At 45.3% G+C, this 17,732-nt stretch overlaps 1 protein-coding gene across 1 annotated transcript in view; it reads right to left on the reverse strand.

Annotated features, from left to right (window-relative positions):
- srd5a2a (steroid-5-alpha-reductase, alpha polypeptide 2a) overlaps window positions 1-17,732 on the reverse strand; it is a 34,002-nt gene that overhangs the window by 14,834 nt on the left and 1,436 nt on the right. Inside the window, exon 2 of the mRNA XM_034133025.1 lies at window positions 745-908. Within this exon, the coding sequence (XP_033988916.1) occupies window positions 745-908 (164 nt within the window). The remainder of the gene's footprint in view (window positions 1-744; window positions 909-17,732) is intronic.

Below are 17,732 nucleotides of genomic sequence, written 5' to 3' on the forward strand. Positions count from 1 at the left end.
GTGGCGTGATCATTATTATTTAGAGTCATTGCGTGCCTATTGATTTGAACACGATCCGTGTATCCATCATTTCCTGGTCTTCTCTAAAGAAGAGGGACCAATGAAAACGTTGTCATGTTGCCGTTGTTCAGCATGGAAACATTCATTAGCTAACAATGACATTATTGTTCTATTAATATAAAGGGAGGTCAGGTACTCTTTAAAACAGCTGCTAGTTATGGGTACTTTTTACTGAAGTACATTTCAAAGCTCTCTTTACTTTGACTTGAGTAAAGAAGTTTAGTCAGTACTTCTACTTTCACCAGAGTATTTTTAAACACAAGTATCTGTACTTCTACTCGAGTAAAGGATGTGTGTACTTCTACTTGAGTAAAGGATGTGTGTACTTCTACTTGAGTAAAGGATGTGTGTACTTCTACTTGAGTAAAGGATGTGTGTACTTCTACTTGAGTACAGGATGTGTGTACTTCTACTTGAGTACAGGATGTGTGTACTTCTACTTGAGTAAAGAAGTTTAGTCAGTACTTCTACTTTCACCAGAGTATCTTTAAACACGAGTATCTGTACTTCTACTTGAGTACAGGATGTGTGTACTTCTACTTGAGTACAGGATGTGTGTACTTCTACTTGAGTAAAGAAGTTTAGTCAGTACTTCTACTTTCACCAGAGTATCTTTAAACACGAGTATCTGTACTTCTACTTGAGTACAGGATGTGTGTACTGTCTCTCTGGTGTGTGTCCCACCTGCAGCCATGCGGGCCTGCGTCAGCGCGTCCTGCGGGTAGACGGTGCAGTGCAGCAGGCTGTGGGCCTGCAGGAAGCCGTTCAGAGCGCAGAACACCGCTGCGTAGAGGACGATGTCCAGAGGGACCGGCTGACCTCGAGTCCGGAGGGCGTAGATACAACTCCTGCAGAGAAACACATGGTCAGAATAAGAATACAGCACGGTCACATGACTTCACGTCACCACCGCTAAGCTAAAGGAGGCTAATGTTGGGCTATAAAGGAACTACAGCACGGTCACATGACTTCACGTCACCACCGCTAAGCTAAAGGTGGCTAATGTTGGGATATAAAGGAACTACAGCACGGTCACATGCCTTCACGTCACCACCGCTAAGCTAAAGGTGGCTAATGTTGGGATATAAAGGAACTACAGCACGGTCACATGACTTCACGTCACCACCGCTAAGCTAAAGGAAGCTAATGTTGGGCTATAAAGGAACTACAGCACGGTCACATGACTTCACGTCACCACCGCTAAGCTAAAGGAGGCTAATGTTGGGCTATAAAGGAACTACAGCACGGTCACATGACTTCACGTCACCACCGCTAAGCTAAAGGAGGCTAATGTTGGGATATAAAGGAACTACAGCACGGTCACATGACTTCACGTCACCACCGCTAAGCTAAAGGAGGCTAATGTTGGGCTATAAAGGAACTACAGCACGGTCACATGACTTCACGTCACCACCGCTAAGCTAAAGGAGGCTAATGTTGGGCTATAAAGGAACTACAGCACGGTCACATGACTTCACGTCACCACCGCTAAGCTAAAGGAGGCTAATGTTGGGCTATAAAGGAACTACAGCACGGTCACATGACTTCACGTCACCACCGCTAAGCTAACGGTGGCTAATGTTGGGCTATAAAGGAACTACAGCACGGTCACATGACTTCACGTCACCACCGCTAAGCTAAAGGTGGCTAATGTTGGGCTATAAAGGAACTACAGCACGGTCACATGACTTCACGTCACCACCGCTAAGCTAAAGGTGGCTAATGTTGGGCTATAAAGGAACTACAGCACGGTCACATGACTTCACGTCACCACCGCTAAGCTAAAGGTGGCTAATGTTGGGATATAAAGGAACTACAGCACGGTCACATGACTTCACGTCACCACCGCTAAGCTAAAGGAGGCTAATGTTGGGCTATAAAGGAACTACAGCACGGTCACATGACTTCACGTCACCACCGCTAAGCTAAAGGTGGCTAATGTTGGGATATAAAGGAACTACAGCACGGTTACATGCCTTCACGTCACCACCGCTAAGCTAAAGGTGGCTAATGTTGGGATATAAAGGAACTACAGCACGGTCACATGACTTCACGTCACCACCGCTAAGCTAAAGGAAGATAATGTTGGGCTATAAAGGAACTACAGCACGGTCACATGACTTCACGTCACCACCGCTAAGCTAAAGGAGGCTAATGTTGGGCTATAAAGGAACTACAGCACGGTCACATGACTTCACGTCACCACCGCTAAGCTAAAGGAGGCTAATGTTGGGATATAAAGGAACTACAGCACGGTCACATGACTTCACGTCACCACCGCTAAGCTAAAGGAGGCTAATGTTGGGCTATAAAGGAACTACAGCACGGTCACATGACTTCACGTCACCACCGCTAAGCTAAAGGAGGCTAATGTTGGGCTATAAAGGAACTACAGCACGGTCACATGACTTCAAGTCACCACCGCTAAGCTAAAGGAGGCTAATGTTGGGCTATAAAGGAACTACAGCACGGTCACATGACTTCACGTCACCACCGCTAAGCTAACGGTGGCTAATGTTGGGCTATAAAGGAACTACAGCACGGTCACATGACTTCACGTCACCACCGCTAAGCTAAAGGTGGCTAATGTTGGGCTATAAAGGAACTACAGCACGGTCACATGACTTCACGTCACCACCGCTAAGCTAAAGGTGGCTAATGTTGGGCTATAAAGGAACTACAGCACGGTCACATGACTTCACGTCACCACCGCTAAGCTAAAAGTGGCTAATGTTGGGCTATAAAGGAACTACAGCACGGTCACATGACTTCACGTCACCACCGCTAAGCTAAAGGAGGCTAATGTTGGGCTATAAAGGAACTACAGCACGGTCACATGACTTCACGTTACCACCGCTAAGCTAAAGGTGGCTAATGTTGGGATATAAAGGAACTACAGCACGGTCACATGACTTCACGTCACCACCGCTAAGCTAAAGGAGGCTAATGTTGGGCTATAAAGGAACTACAGCACGGTCACATGACTTCACGTCACCACCGCTAAGCTAAAGGTGGCTAATGTTGGGATATAAAGGAACTACAGCACGGTCACATGACTTCACGTCACCACCGCTAAGCTAAAGGTGGCTAATGTTGGGATATAAAGGAACTACAGCACGGTCACATGACTTCACGTCACCACCGCTAAGCTAAAGGAAGCTAATGTTGGGCTATAAAGGAACTACAGCACGGTCACATGACTTCACGTCACCACCGCTAAGCTAAAGGAGGCTAATGTTGGGCTATAAAGGAACTACAGCACGGTCACATGACTTCACGTCACCACCGCTAAGCTAAAGGAGGCTAATGTTGGGATATAAAGGAACTACAGCACGGTCACATGACTTCACGTCACCACCGCTAAGCTAAAGGAGGCTAATGTTGGGCTATAAAGGAACTACAGCACGGTCACATGACTTCACGTCACCACCGCTAAGCTAAAGGAGGCTAATGTTGGGCTATAAAGGAACTACAGCACGGTCACATGACTTCACGTCACCACCGCTAAGCTAAAGGAGGCTAATGTTGGGCTATAAAGGAACTACAGCACGGTCACATGACTTCACGTCACCACCGCTAAGCTAACGGTGGCTAATGTTGGGCTATAAAGGAACTACAGCACGGTCACATGACTTCACGTCACCACCGCTAAGCTAAAGGTGGCTAATGTTGGGCTATAAAGGAACTACAGCACGGTCACATGACTTCACGTCACCACCGCTAAGCTAAAGGTGGCTAATGTTGGGCTATAAAGGAACTACAGCACGGTCACATGACTTCACGTCACCACCGCTAAGCTAAAAGTGGCTAATGTTGGGCTATAAAGGAACTACAGCACGGTCACATGACTTCACGTCACCACCGCTAAGCTAAAGGAGGCTAATGTTGGGCGTGATGGCGTTTAGTCGTCTTATTTAGACACTTGTTAGAAACGTTTTTTAAATTCACCAGTGGGGTATTTACTGACATATTTTAAGTCATAGAACAAACCGTTAAAACAGACCTCATTCAGGATAACAACCCAAAACACATCCAGAGAACCATTGAGCTCCAGTCTCTCTGATCCTCTTGCAGTATTGAATGCGAGTCATCAACCAATAATTGGGCCCCGTCCACACGGAGACGATATCAGTTGAATCCGGTGACGTTCTCTATCGTATAGACCAGGGATGGGCAAATTGCGGTCCCCAACTCCCCTTTTTGCGGCCCTCAGATTACATTTTTTTTTTTTAAATGTTTTACTTGTAGTACTGATACTTTCCACTAGACTCCTAGTTACGTCGCAAGCTACGTACATGATTTCGTTCGGCAGCCAAATACCGCCAAAGAATCTGTGACGCGTTTGTGTGTATTGTGTTTGTTTCCCAGGGAAACACTCACAAGAAACACCGGCTGTTGTTATGCCTGCTGTGACGTTAAAGGGGACCTATCATGCAAAATGTACTTTGTGATGTCTTTTATACATAAATATGTGTCTCCGGTGTGGGACACGCAGCGTCAGAAAATAAAACCCTCTCTCTTTTCCTCCGTACCCAAATCTTTTAAAAACAGGTGTACAACGAGCGGATACAGATTTCCATCCGAACTGACGTGTCCATCCGAGGTGATGTCTGCGGACCCACAGAAAGTTGCCATCAGAAACAATGCCTGACGTGTTTTGGACGTCTTTGTTTACATTAGCAAGCCTCGCTAACACTCAGAGCTAACCTGTACTGAAGAGCACATGTGTTTAAAAAGCAGGAATTAAAAAAAGAACTCACCTAGTGATTAACCTGCAAGAGAAAAAGCATTTGAGCTCCATACTGTTTCAGAAATAATCCTTGACGTGGTTTAGAACAGGATGGCGTTTTTTTATCACAACCGAATTTAACTTTATCTCCGGTAGAATTCTGATCAGGCATTAGCTCCGCCTCCTTATTTATTTTTTTCAAGCTAAGGACCCAAAATCTACGTTTCTCTAACAGGGCTTCAAAAGAGGAGTTTGAGCAGTAAGTCAAAGTCAGCTTTATTGTCAAGAATTCTACATGTTGTACATCCAGAAATCTCAAAATATCGTTTCCCGCAGTCCTACAGTGTGACATATATACATCAAACAAAAAACAGAAAGGGCCTAGATAACCGGGGTATACAGTTTAAAATGTTAATAATATAATTTAAGTGTTCAAAGTACAGTTTCAGTGCAGTAGCAGCGGAGATGGGCAGAAAACTGGTGTGTGTGTGTGTGTGTGTGTGTGTGTGTGTGTGTGTGTGTGTGTGTGTGTGTGTGTGTGTGTGTGTGTGTGTGTGTGTGTGTGTGTGTGTGTGTGTGTGTGTGTGTGTGTGTGTGTGTGTGTGTGTGTGTGTGTGTGTGTGTGTGTGTGTGTGTGTGTGTGTGTGTGTGTGTGTGTGTGTGTGTGTGTGGTGTTAGAGTCCAGGACCATTTGGGGCAGGGGAGAAAGGTCGGTGGCAGGGTGGAGAGTTCAGGGGAGAGATGTCAGAGGGCGGAAGAGAGGGAGGGAGGGGAGAGAGTTCAGCATCCTGACCGCCTGGTGGAGGAAGCTGTTCCTCAGCCTGGAGGTGCGCGAGCTGAGGCTGAGGAACCTTCTTCCTGAAGGCAGGAGGCTGAAGAGGCTGTTGGAGGGGTGGGTGGAGTCACCCACAATGCTGAGTGCTTTGCGGGTGAGGCGGTGTTGGAGGGGAGGGTGGAGTCACCCACAATGCTGAGTGCTTTGCGGGTGAGGCGGGTGTTGGAGGGGAGGGTGGAGTCACCCACAATGCTGAGTGCTTTGCGGGTGAGGCGGGTGTTGGAGGGGTGGGTGGAGTCACCTACAATGCTGAGTGCTTTGCGGGTGAGGCGGGTGTTGGAGGGGAGGGTGGAGTCACCCACAATGCTGAGTGCTTTGCGGGTGAGGCGGGTGTTGGAGGGGTGGGTGGAGTCACCCACAATGCTGAGTGCTTTGCGGGTGAGGCGGGTGTTGTATATGTCCTGTAGTGAGGGGAGTGAGGCACAGATGATCCTCTGGGCAGAGTTCACTATGCGCTGCAGGCTCTTGCGGTCGGCGGCGGTGCAGCTTCCGAACCACAGCGTGATGCAGCTGCTGAGGATGCTCTCGGTGGCGCCTCGGTAGAAGGACAGCATGATGGGGGGTGATGCTCCGGCTCGCTTGAGCTTCCGGATGAAGTACAGGCGCTGCTGGGCTTTCCTCGCTAGAGCGGTGGTGTTGTTTCCCAGGTGAGGTCCTCAGTGATGGTCACCCCAAGGAATTTGGTCACAGCAGCGCCGTTGATGGTCAGGGGGAGAGGGGGTCGACGGTGGGTTCTCCTGAAGTCAACAACTATCTCCTTTGTTTTCTCCAGGTTGAGGAAGAGGTTGTTGTTTTGGCACCACAGGGCCAGCTGGTTCACTTCCTTCCTGGAGTTAGTCTCATCGTTGTTGCTGATGAGACCCACCACAGTAGTGTCGTCTGCAAACTTCACGATGTGGTTGGAGCTGAAGGTGGGTTTGCAGTCGTGGGTCAGCAGAGTGAAGAGAAGGGGGCTGAGCACACATCCTTGGGGGGCCCCCGTGCTCAGTATGAGGGTGTCTGAGGTGTTATTGTTGACCCGTACAGCTTGTGGTCTCTCTGTGAGGAAGTCCAGCAACCAGTTACAGAGAGAGGGGCTGAGGCCCAGGTCTGTACGTGTTTGTACAAGCTGCTGGGGGATGATGGTGTTGAATGCTGAGCTGAAGTCTATGAATAGCATTCTGACATAAGGGTCCTTAGTCTTAGCCTTAGTGTTAGTGTCCAGGTGTGTGAGGGCTGGGTGGAGGGCGGAGGAGATTGCATCCTCTGTGGACCGTTTAGCTCGGTAGGCAAACTGAAACGGGTCCAGCGATGGGGGGAGGGTGGATTTGATCTGCTTCATGACCAGCCTTTCGAAGCACTTCATGATGGTGGAAGTTAGTGCGACGGGGCGGTAGTCGTTGAAGCCGGATGGAGATGACTTCTTTGGCACTGGAATGATGGTGGTTTCCTTGAAGCACGAGGGAACAACAGCCTGGCTCAGGGAGATGTTAAAAATGTCTGTGAGGACATCTGTGAGCTCTTCCGCGCAGTCCCTCAGCACAGGACCAGGAATGTTGTCAGGTCCTGCAGCCTTGCGGGGGTTCATCCTCAGCAGTGTGCTCCTCACACTGGCTGGTGAAAGACGCAAAGCCTGGTCGTCGGTGGGGGGGGTGGTTTTCTGCGCAGTTGTGTTGTTCTGTGCTTCAAAACGTGCAAAGAAGCCGTTGAGGTTGTTGAGCAGAGAGTCTGTCACAGGTCTGTGGCGGTAGTTTGTAGTCCGTTAGGGTCCTTATGCCCTGCCACAGGCTCCGTGAGTCCCTGCTATCCTTGAAATGTCCAGTAATTTCTCGGGTGTATTCTTGTTTTGCTTTCCTGATGCCACGGGACAGGTCAGCCCTGGCTGCTTTCAGCCCAGCTAGATCTCCAGCTCTGAAGGCGATGTTGCGCGCCTTCAGCAGCGTGTGGACCTCCCCTGTCAGCCATGGCTTCTGGTTAGCCCGGGTGGTGATGGCTCTGTTTTGTGTCACATCGTCAATGCACTTGGTGATGTAGCCCGTGACTGTCTCTGTGTATTCTTGTATGTTGGTGTGATGGTTGTATGTTAGAGATGTCCCGATCCGATCACGTGATCGGGGATCGGAGCCAATCACGTGATTTTCAAAAGATCGGAATCGGGAGAAAAAAATCGGGGATCGGGAATATTTTTTTTTTTATAAAATATTTTTATTATTTTATTTAATGTTACAAAACAAAAATGACCATGTTCACGTCTTAAAGTCATCCTGAGGCCTTAGTTTTGGTTTAAAATTACACAACATCATGTATGTGTTGCTTCTTTTGGGCTTGTTTTCATAGACCTGGTTGCTTATTTCTCTCAAATCTGGCAACAGAGTGGGCGCAGTGTCTAATAGTAGCAGTAAGCTAACGAGAGGCTACGTTCAGCTGGTGACTCGGGACAGAGAAAATGTCAGGAGTTTGGAAGTATTATAAAATTGAAAGTGAAGGCAGTGTAACAGCCAGATGCAATGTTTGCAAGGCGGAGGTTCCGCGTGGTGGAAAGAACAGAGCTACGTTCAACACGACCAATCTAATACAAACACCACCAACAACAACACGAGGAGTACACAGCGGCCACTCAGGTAACGGCACTGAAACAACCGACACTTTCAGAGACTTTTAAAAGGAAAGAGAAACTGCCCCAGAACAGTGAAAAGGCAAAAAAAATAACAGCCAAGATAGCTGAATTCATCGCGTTGGATGACCAGCCGTTATCTGTGGTGGAGAACGTGGGGTTTAAGGGACGACTTGAATGCTTTTCTCCTTTTTTTTCTCTTAATGCATTGCATAAAGATCGGATCGGGAAAAATCGGTATCGGCAGATTGTCAAAATCAAATGTTCGGAATCGGATCGGGAGCAAAAAAAGGTGATCGGGACATCCCTATTGTATGTGGCTGCCTGCTTGAACATGTCCCAGTCTGTAGTGTCAAAGCAGTCTCTGAGTGCAGCTGTGCTGTCCTCTGACCACACCCAAACCTGTTTTGAAACCGGTTTGATGGCTTTTACTCTGGGTCTGTAAACTGGTTCCAGCAGAACAGTGAGGTGATCAGAGAGGCCGATGTGGGGGAGGGGGGATGCCTTGTATGCTCCCTTGATGTTGGTGTAGACCAGGTCTAATGTGTTTTTTCCCCTGGTTGGAAAATCAACATGCTGATATATTTTAGGCAGCACAGTTTTTAAGTTAGCGTGGTATGAGGCATGGCTACAATGGGTGAACTGTTATTTTGAAAAAAAAACTTCACAGACATGTTTTGTATAGGTATGGCCCTACTACAATATATTTTTCAAATATAGCATGATAGGTCCACTTTAAGTTACCGCTTGTAATTATGCCTTTACAAGCTTAAACGTTGTATTTATCATCTGAATTCGGCGAAACAAGTTTAATATTCTGAAAGCCAAGACTTTGTTTATTTGAAATCCGATGAAAACAAACCGTCACGGACCCTGCCGTGTTATCTATGATTACTATACGCCTTACATTCATAATGTGAGCGGGAGGGAGGGGGAGCGGCACTGAGGAACAGCAGAGAGTTGACAAGTGCCTGTGTGGACACTCCCCTTATTGTGCGTCAGCAGAGGCTACAAGTGTCTTAGGTTCAAGTTAGACAACTAATGTCCGGGTTAGTGTTCATGACTTCATGTTTATGGGGCTTCTTAACATTTAATGAAATTAACGGGAAGAAACTCAGCTATCAGACAATATTAACCATTTTTAGCTAAACGAAACACAGGGGTAATAACAAAGGCTCTGAATTAGCCCTGAGCGAAAAAATGCTGACGCACTTATCACAGAACTCACGGTAAAATACCCTTATTACTTATCGGATCTGCACAAACAATCCCACAGATTCTAGGGGTATAAGTATCATCACTGAGCGACCAGAACTCGCGGCATGGGAAGCAAACACAGACTTCACACAACGTAGCTTTACGGAGCAAAAACGGGACATTGTCTCATCTTTTGCTGTTTCTGATCAAAAGTTGTGTTCAATGGCATTAAAACGATAAAAACGCTGCTGAAGGTTAATCCAATATGTCTGTGTCACTTTGAAATTATTTCTGATAATCCATCAGCAGATTTATGTCAATAACGGAGATTTCATATTAGCTGCTACGACAGCTTCCGGTTTTGGGCATTCTGGCTGTGCAGCACTCATTCACCAATTGGTAATGTTTAGATGGATTTTAGGAACTCCCCCTTCGATTCTATTGGCTCTAACGGTCAGAAAGAGGTGTCAACCATCAAAATCGAGCAAGGGGGGCCAGAGATGTGGAAAATCCACCCAAATGACCCCAGAAGTGGTTTCTTTTTGCTAAACCTCTCTAAAAAGGTCAGATGTCACTTGTTTTGCATCAATCTTGATACAGGGTACTTATTATATGTTGTACTTTGGATTCCTAAAGCCTTTAGTCTACTAACCCATCATCCAAGGGTAGTTTTCACTATAAGTACAAAATAATCTTTGGACGGACACTATAATTTACAATTTTTTACTATGTAAAATCTGAATTTTCTTTAAAATAAAAAACATATATATTGATTCTGACTTTTCTACATCCAACTCACAGGTTTATCATTACTTTGAGAATAAAGATGATTAATTTAACCCTTTCAGAAGGGAAGATATGGTCATTTGTTCTGGGAATGGCATTTTCGAGCCTGAGGCCTGAAAAACAGGCTCAGGGCTTAAGAGGTTAAAGAACCTGTTCAATACAAACATGCCCCTCCGTGTGGACGGGCCTGGTCTCATCTGTCTTTCTGGAGGACAGGAGGAGGTTCTGCCCCTCCGTGTGGACGGGCCTGGTCTCATCTGTCTTTCTGGAGGACAGGAGGAGGTTCTGCCCCTCCGTGTGGACGGGCCTGGTCTCATCTGTCTTTCTGGAGGACAGGAGGAGGTTCTGCCCCTCCGTGTGGACGGGCCTGGTCTCATCTGTCTTTCTGGAGGACAGGAGGAGGTTCTGCCCCTCCGTGTGGACGGGCCTGGTCTCATCTGTCTTTCTGGAGGACAGGAGGAGGTTCTGCCCCTCCGTGTGGACGGGCCTGGTCTCATCTGTCTTTCTGGAGGACAGGAGGAGGTTCTGCCCCTCCGTGTGGACGGGCCTGGTCTCATCTGTCTTTCTGGAGGACAGGAGGAGGTTCTGCCCCTCCGTGTGGACGGGCCTGGTCTCATCTGTCTTTCTGGAGGACAGGAGGAGGTTCTGCTGTCACTTCCCTTCCTGAGAAGTCAGTGTGTCGTCATAGTTCTTCACATGTTCTTCACGTGTTCTCTGTGTTTCTCCTTTTTCCTTCCACACAAACTCAAAGAGTCGACTTTTGATAATTTCCGTGTTTTTCTGGTTATTTAGAAGTTGTTTTGTCAGAGTTTATAGGTGTTTTATTTCTATCTGGAGAGTTTTATATTTTAGAATAGTTTATTTCTACTCTTTTCATTTCTACTTATGTGCCATGCCTTTCCCAATTTGGGATCAATAGAGTACCTCATCTTATTTATCTTCACCTTGTTGTCCTTTAGCATCTGTTTGTAGATGTTTCACTTCTCTTGAGGTTAGGGTTCTCTTTCTGCATCTCACTGTACTGCACAATACTTATACTCTGAGTACTTTGACTACATGTTACTGTATATAAATACCTATACTTTGAGTACTTTGACTACATGTTACTGTATATAAATACCTATACTTTGAGTACTTTGACTACATGTTACTGTATATAAATACCTATACTTTGAGTACTTTGACTACATGTTACTGCATATAAATACTTTTACTTTGAGTACTTTAACTACTACGGAAGAGGATTAGGGCCACATGAAAAAAAAAAAATCCGAATTTCCTTTCCATGTGGCGCTAATCCTCTTCAGTAAACTACATTTTACAACGTTCAATAATGCTGGATATAAATACTTTAAATACTTTGACACCATTGTATTGCACAATAAGAACTTTTACTAAACATACTTTATCCACATTTTACTGTGAATGAATGAATCCTGTAGGCCTACCCAGTGGCGTAGCTGTGGGTGGGCCCCAAGCCCCCAGGAAGTGCGCCGGACTCTGATGAAAATATTCGTGCTGGCCAAACGGCGGTACTACACTTCCTTTTGGTTGCCAGGCCCGGAAACACTTTTTCCCATTGACTTACATGGGGAAAGAGTGGTCTGTAAATCGTTGGATAATTTTTTTTAAACTAAATAAACTACCCAGTATGAACACTTGTATAGCCCTTATTAAAAACATTCGTTCCTCAAGTTGTAAAATGTGCTAATAACGTTATTCTGAGAGTTATTTCCCTCTGCATTATGAACGCGCATCTAACCCACGGGACCGCGCCGCCCGGCACGTTCATGTTACGTGTTCAGCACTACATGCGTTTATCTTTACCCATGGATGCACAATAAGAACGGACCCATATCGCCTTACTGCCAGCCCACGGAGCTGTAATAATGGATATATTGCACATGTTTGCTGTAATTCATCATTTATAACATATTATACTACATGGGCTGTATGATTAAATCTTGTACCGTAAATGTTGTATTAAATAAAGTTAATATTACCGACGTAGATTAACGTCCCTGTAGCTTCTTATTGCACTAAGAAGCTTATTGCACTGTGTGTATATATATATATATATATATATATATATATATATATACAGTGCAATAATTCTTTCATGCTAAATGAAGCTCTGTTGCTTGGATATCACTAGATCCTGTTACAGCGTAATATAAAAGTACATAACGATTGATGTGTAAATTAGCATAATTACTAGCTAACCGCTAGCTGCTAACTGCCGCCTCGTTAATATCAAATCTATCATAACAAACATTACCATGCTGTCATGAACGTGCGGTGCTGTTACGTGTACGCAAATTGACGTGCTTGATGTGAACGAGCATTTTGGGGGGCATGGTTAAAGTTGCGCATGCGCTATGAGCGCACATACGGGTACTTCTCAGGCATGCCGGGTAATCTGTGACGTTTCGCTCTCTCAAAAGTTGGGCCATTTTATCATCATGCGCGAATGAGCAACTCTCATAGGAATGAATGAGGCCCCGCCTCCCACGCTGTATCCAGTTCTTATTATACATCCATGGTGGGCCCGGGTGGGCCTGGGCCCACCCACATGCACGTCTGGCCCACCCACAGCCAATCAGCGCGTTATAGCGCAGAGCCGGGAAGCCCAGAAGGAAGTGCCACAAACTGCAGTTCCTCTAGTGGCCAACAGGAGATGGATGCAGAAAGGATCCATCCCCATAGACCCCCATGTTAAAATGCCCAACTTTACAGCAGAAATAAACATGTTTCTAGCTGGATCCAATCAAACTTATTCTGGATATAGTTAGATTCCACCTTCATGACAATGGAATAGGGAGTGCATTTTTTTACCGTGAGTAAATTAGTAAGTAAAGTAGGTTTTGCCGTGAGTTAACGAAAGTCTTATTTCTTCTTGAGGTCTGCAGTGAAGCGTGTACACATTTGCTGAATATGAAAACTCTCAGTGTGTGCCCACTGTGCGACTGTCAAGGATAAACAACCTGTGGCCGCCGAGCCAGTCATGTGTAGGGATGGGTACCGAGCCCCAGGGCTGAATTATTAAAGACCGTGGTACCATTACGCTCCGACGTTATCGGTCGGTACTGGAGACATGTAAAAAATATATCTCATATGTATTATTGCTACACAAACATTATATTGCAGTTTTAGTGTCGCCAACTCTGTTTCTAATATGCAAAAAGACAGCAAAATGCGTCTATGATTATTTTTAGTATTTTCGATCTTTCCAATCCAGACGAGAGATCTCTCTCCCCCGTCTGTGTGCGAGGGGGCGGGGCGGTTTACACACACGCAGCTGCTACTGTACATGCAGCAACACACATATGAGGTGTGATTTGTGCCAAAGAGCAGATAACTAAGCTCACTGAGCGGAGAACTGACGTGTCAACGTGCGCCAACGCCTCCATCAATTTTGAATGGGTTGACGTACGATACAGGCGACGTCACGACGTCACGGCGACGTATCATAGGTGCGCTCAAAGTACGCGCTCACGTGGCGGCGGCGTAGCTTTGAAAGTGCTATCTTAGATACGCGTGTTGATAACGTACGTGTACATAAGCGTGTACATAAGCGTGTGGATAAGCGCGTGAATAACGTACGTCTCGCCTCCGTTAGCATTGTATAGCATTATCCTATATTATATTTTTCGAATGATTCCGCTCCTAGTTTGGAGAGTGTTATGGCGCAGTTCCACTACAGCGCGGAGCTCGCTTTAAGCGTGCCGTGTCGTGCCGTACCCGTTTTTGGTTGCGCTTCCACTAGGCCTCGTTCCGGCGCGGCACGGCGCGGGGCCACTTTTTCCCCTCTTTTCTGGCCCGACAAAATTGTGGTTCTATCGGGGCCAACAAACAGGGCTGAGTCGGGCTGAGTATGCTAAACTAGAGAGAGGAGCGCTGGCAAGAGGGCTAGAACTACAACAAGATGGACATATTTGACCGTGATTTAATTGTAATACACGTTTCTAAATGATGAAGTAACAACATACTGATACCGGTTAGTAAAAACCATGAATTAATGCTTTGTCAAGTCTGCAGACAGACGGCAGGCGAAAAACCTTTTAAAATGCGTGTTTTTCTAGATGGAGATTGGCTAAGCTAACGCAGTATATGCTCCGACCGTCCACACTCACAACAACGGCCTATACAGACATAAATAAAGCAGCGACTGTATTCACCATGACACAGACAGTCTGTGGTTTGTACTTGTTTAACTTTTGTCGAGTTTCTGAACATATATAAGGAGCTGTGAGCTCTGAGTGCTAACAGCTAACGGCTGTGTTGTGTTTCTGGAGTTCTCATTGAAGATGACGTCACGGCTCCGCCTACACTGCGTTACTATAGTAACTACCCCAGTTCCTAAACTGTAATGGAAGCGCAGCATGAAGTGAGTCGGCCCTGTTAAGGCCCAACGCGGCCAAGCCGTACCGAGCCGTACCGAGCCGTACCGAGCGTGGCCGAGGCCGACCGTGTAGTGGAAATGCGGCATTACAGGTACACTTTCTCATCGGCACAGTATTGGTATCAGAAGAGAGGGGAATAATAATTAATAATCATTAGTATGAGAATATTTGCTGGTGTTGTACTCGAGACCGGTCTCCAGACCACTTTTTAATGCTATTGGTCTCGGAATCGACTGTATTTGGTTTCGTATTGTCTCTGTATCGGACCTATAGGACTCGAGATTTTATGTCAAGACCGGTTAAGACCACGGCTGTGGCTGGGGATGTGATGAGGATCGGGAACCGAAATCCGGTTCCGATTTGGAACAAATAACAATTGTCCGGTACGGGGATTAATAAGAGTTGTGTCTAGCAGCTCTCTCTCTCTCTCTCTGCTCCGGAACAGCTGATCGCTGCACGGCGATCAGCTGTCTCTCCCTCCCTCAAGGTGTGTGTGGGTGTGTCTGTGTCTGTGTGTCTCATTCACTGTCCCTCAGGTTGTAGCATGTTTCGATTGCCAGTTTGTGGCTTGTATGTCTTGTGAACGCAACGCTGGCATGATGTGGCCTGCTGACATGGCCTCTAATAAACACACAGGACTAAAATAATACGTCTTTAATTCAGCCCAGATGCGGTGACTGCAGGCCAAATCCATTAATGTGGCATATATTGAAGGTGTTCAAAGTTGCACCGGTATGAAGCGCAGTGAGAACCACGCACCTGTCAGACCAGACCTTTATATACAGTCTATGTGTCAGACCAGACCTTTATACAGTCTATGTGTCAGACCAGGCCTTTATATATACAGTCTATGTGTCAGACTAGCGAATGGGCACATTTAAATTCCAGGAGAATAATGAAGATGTGATTGGTTGTTCCACTCTCCGTTTCTCACGAGACCAGCGAGCTGCTGTTTACATTAGTGTGGACTGGACCGACTGAAACTGACGGCAAGGTTCATTATTGTGGAAGGATGGACCCCCACCCTGCAGCAAAAGGCAGTGAAATGTGCTAAAATCACTGATTTATTCAGAACCCCCTATGGTATAGAGAATGACGAAGCAGAAAGTAAGTGAGCGAACATTATGAGCCACATTTCTTTCTATATTGTAGCCTGATGTGCACATCGACTGTCAACAAAACTGTTTCTCAGTCCAATGCTAAGTTAGTGGCAGGCCCTGTGTGACTGGAGACTATAAGGCTACACAAAACCCAAACATGTCCTTAATGTTTCTCAAGGCAAATATATGTAATATAACCGTTAGACTGCAGCTAACTGTGGGGCTACAAACCCCTCATACTGTGAGGGGATCACTTGAGATGGTTATGTTGTCTAAAGGGGAGACAATCATTATGGTATTAGGCCATGCAAATACAGGGTCAACTAAGTGATCAAATAAGTGTTGCATAATGTATGTTCTTGAATAATGTTATTTCATAAATAGTTGTTAATGTAATGATTACATGTTCTCCTTATTCAGTTCCACTATCAGATGATGCTGATGGTGATGACCCTGAGGGAGAGATGCAGAGCTCAGTGGACAGAACTGGCAGGTGCAGAGGAAACTGTTTCAATAGGCTATGTCTATGAAAACACTGAACAAAGGAAATGTAATGACAACAGTATAAGCAAGCTATGTTCATGTTCTCTCAATAAGTTACTATAGTTATTGATCAGAGTTTAATCCATTTGAGGTCCACCCCCAAATAAAACATGTTCACATGGAAAGGTTCCCAAATACATATGCACACGTTTTTTTTAACAATATCCTGTGTCCATATGTTTCTATTTAAGTAGTAGATTCAAACTGTAGGGCTATCACTAAGGGCAGCAACGTTGTAAATATTGATGATACATCCAGCAAAACGCCCCCAAACTAAACTAGTAGTGGCCTGGCTGGGTGTATGATTCCTGACCTGACCTATGGTCCCAGTCCGGCCCTGCTGACACATCACACACCCGTACGCTACACACATTACTGATTAACTGATATCACAATTGAGTTGCTCTCTTTAAATAAATATACTGTAATTGGAAAATAATCATGTGGTGTCCTTGTTGTGTCCGTCCTTGAGCCAGGGCTCCCTATTGTTGTATAGGTTAATGGTGTGTGTGACACAAACATAATAAATCATTGGATAGTGTTTTTATATAATAGAAATAAAGTAATGTATTAAGACTCAGTGCGAGTTATTACTTTCTTCCTTTACTTGGCATTCTTCAAAAATACACAGACATTGCAGCACATCGTTTCACGTCTTTGTACTTTCTCAGCATTAAAGTGCAATGTGTTGGCCAACCTTTGTTTCCTCCTGACAGCTCACTTAAAGGTATACTCAATTCAATTCAATAGCTTTATTAGCATGACCTCAGTTACATATAGTATTGCCATAGCTCTGTATAGTTGCAACATCTATACAAAATATATATATATACACAATATATATATATACTCCCCCTTGTGGCCAAAGGGGGACACAACTCTTGTCTTCAGATGTATGCTTGAGTGCAGCAAAATGTAGCACAGTGACTATTTTGTCAACTAAACATCATAAAACAATAGCCTACATATTTTAGTAAACGGGACATTATAATCTCCGCACATTAACTCTATATTTGCCTCTGCCATGGTGCTGAAATGAAATAAAATAAACAATAGGGGTTGCCTCTTCTCTGAACTTCTATGTATACTGCATCCCTCCAAATCAAATAAACCATAAACAAATACATAAAGTCGTGTTCACTGCATCGATCTATTTCACACACAAAACTATATGAAAACTTGGTGATATACAGTTTTCTCCTGGAGACCAAGGGAAGACAGGCTTCTCCTGTTTTTTCAGCCTTTGTTATCATTTTGATAATTAAAAATATATATTCTTGTCTGTGGTTGTTTTTTGCATTCAGGGCATACAAGAGGTGTAACATTATTTTAATACCAAAACTATATTGAAATAGATTCTAGCTTGAACAGCAACGTAGCTGCAACATTACAGGGTTATTTGGTGATAACTACCAAAGTAAAGTAACTTCAGACGCAGACGTCATGTAGCTACTCAGACGAGCGGGGTGGCGACGAGAGTGTCACG

The sequence above is a fragment of the Trematomus bernacchii genome, unplaced genomic scaffold, assembly GCF_902827165.1.
Source record: "Trematomus bernacchii unplaced genomic scaffold, fTreBer1.1, whole genome shotgun sequence".
Classification (NCBI taxonomy): domain Eukaryota; kingdom Metazoa; phylum Chordata; class Actinopteri; order Perciformes; family Nototheniidae; genus Trematomus; species Trematomus bernacchii.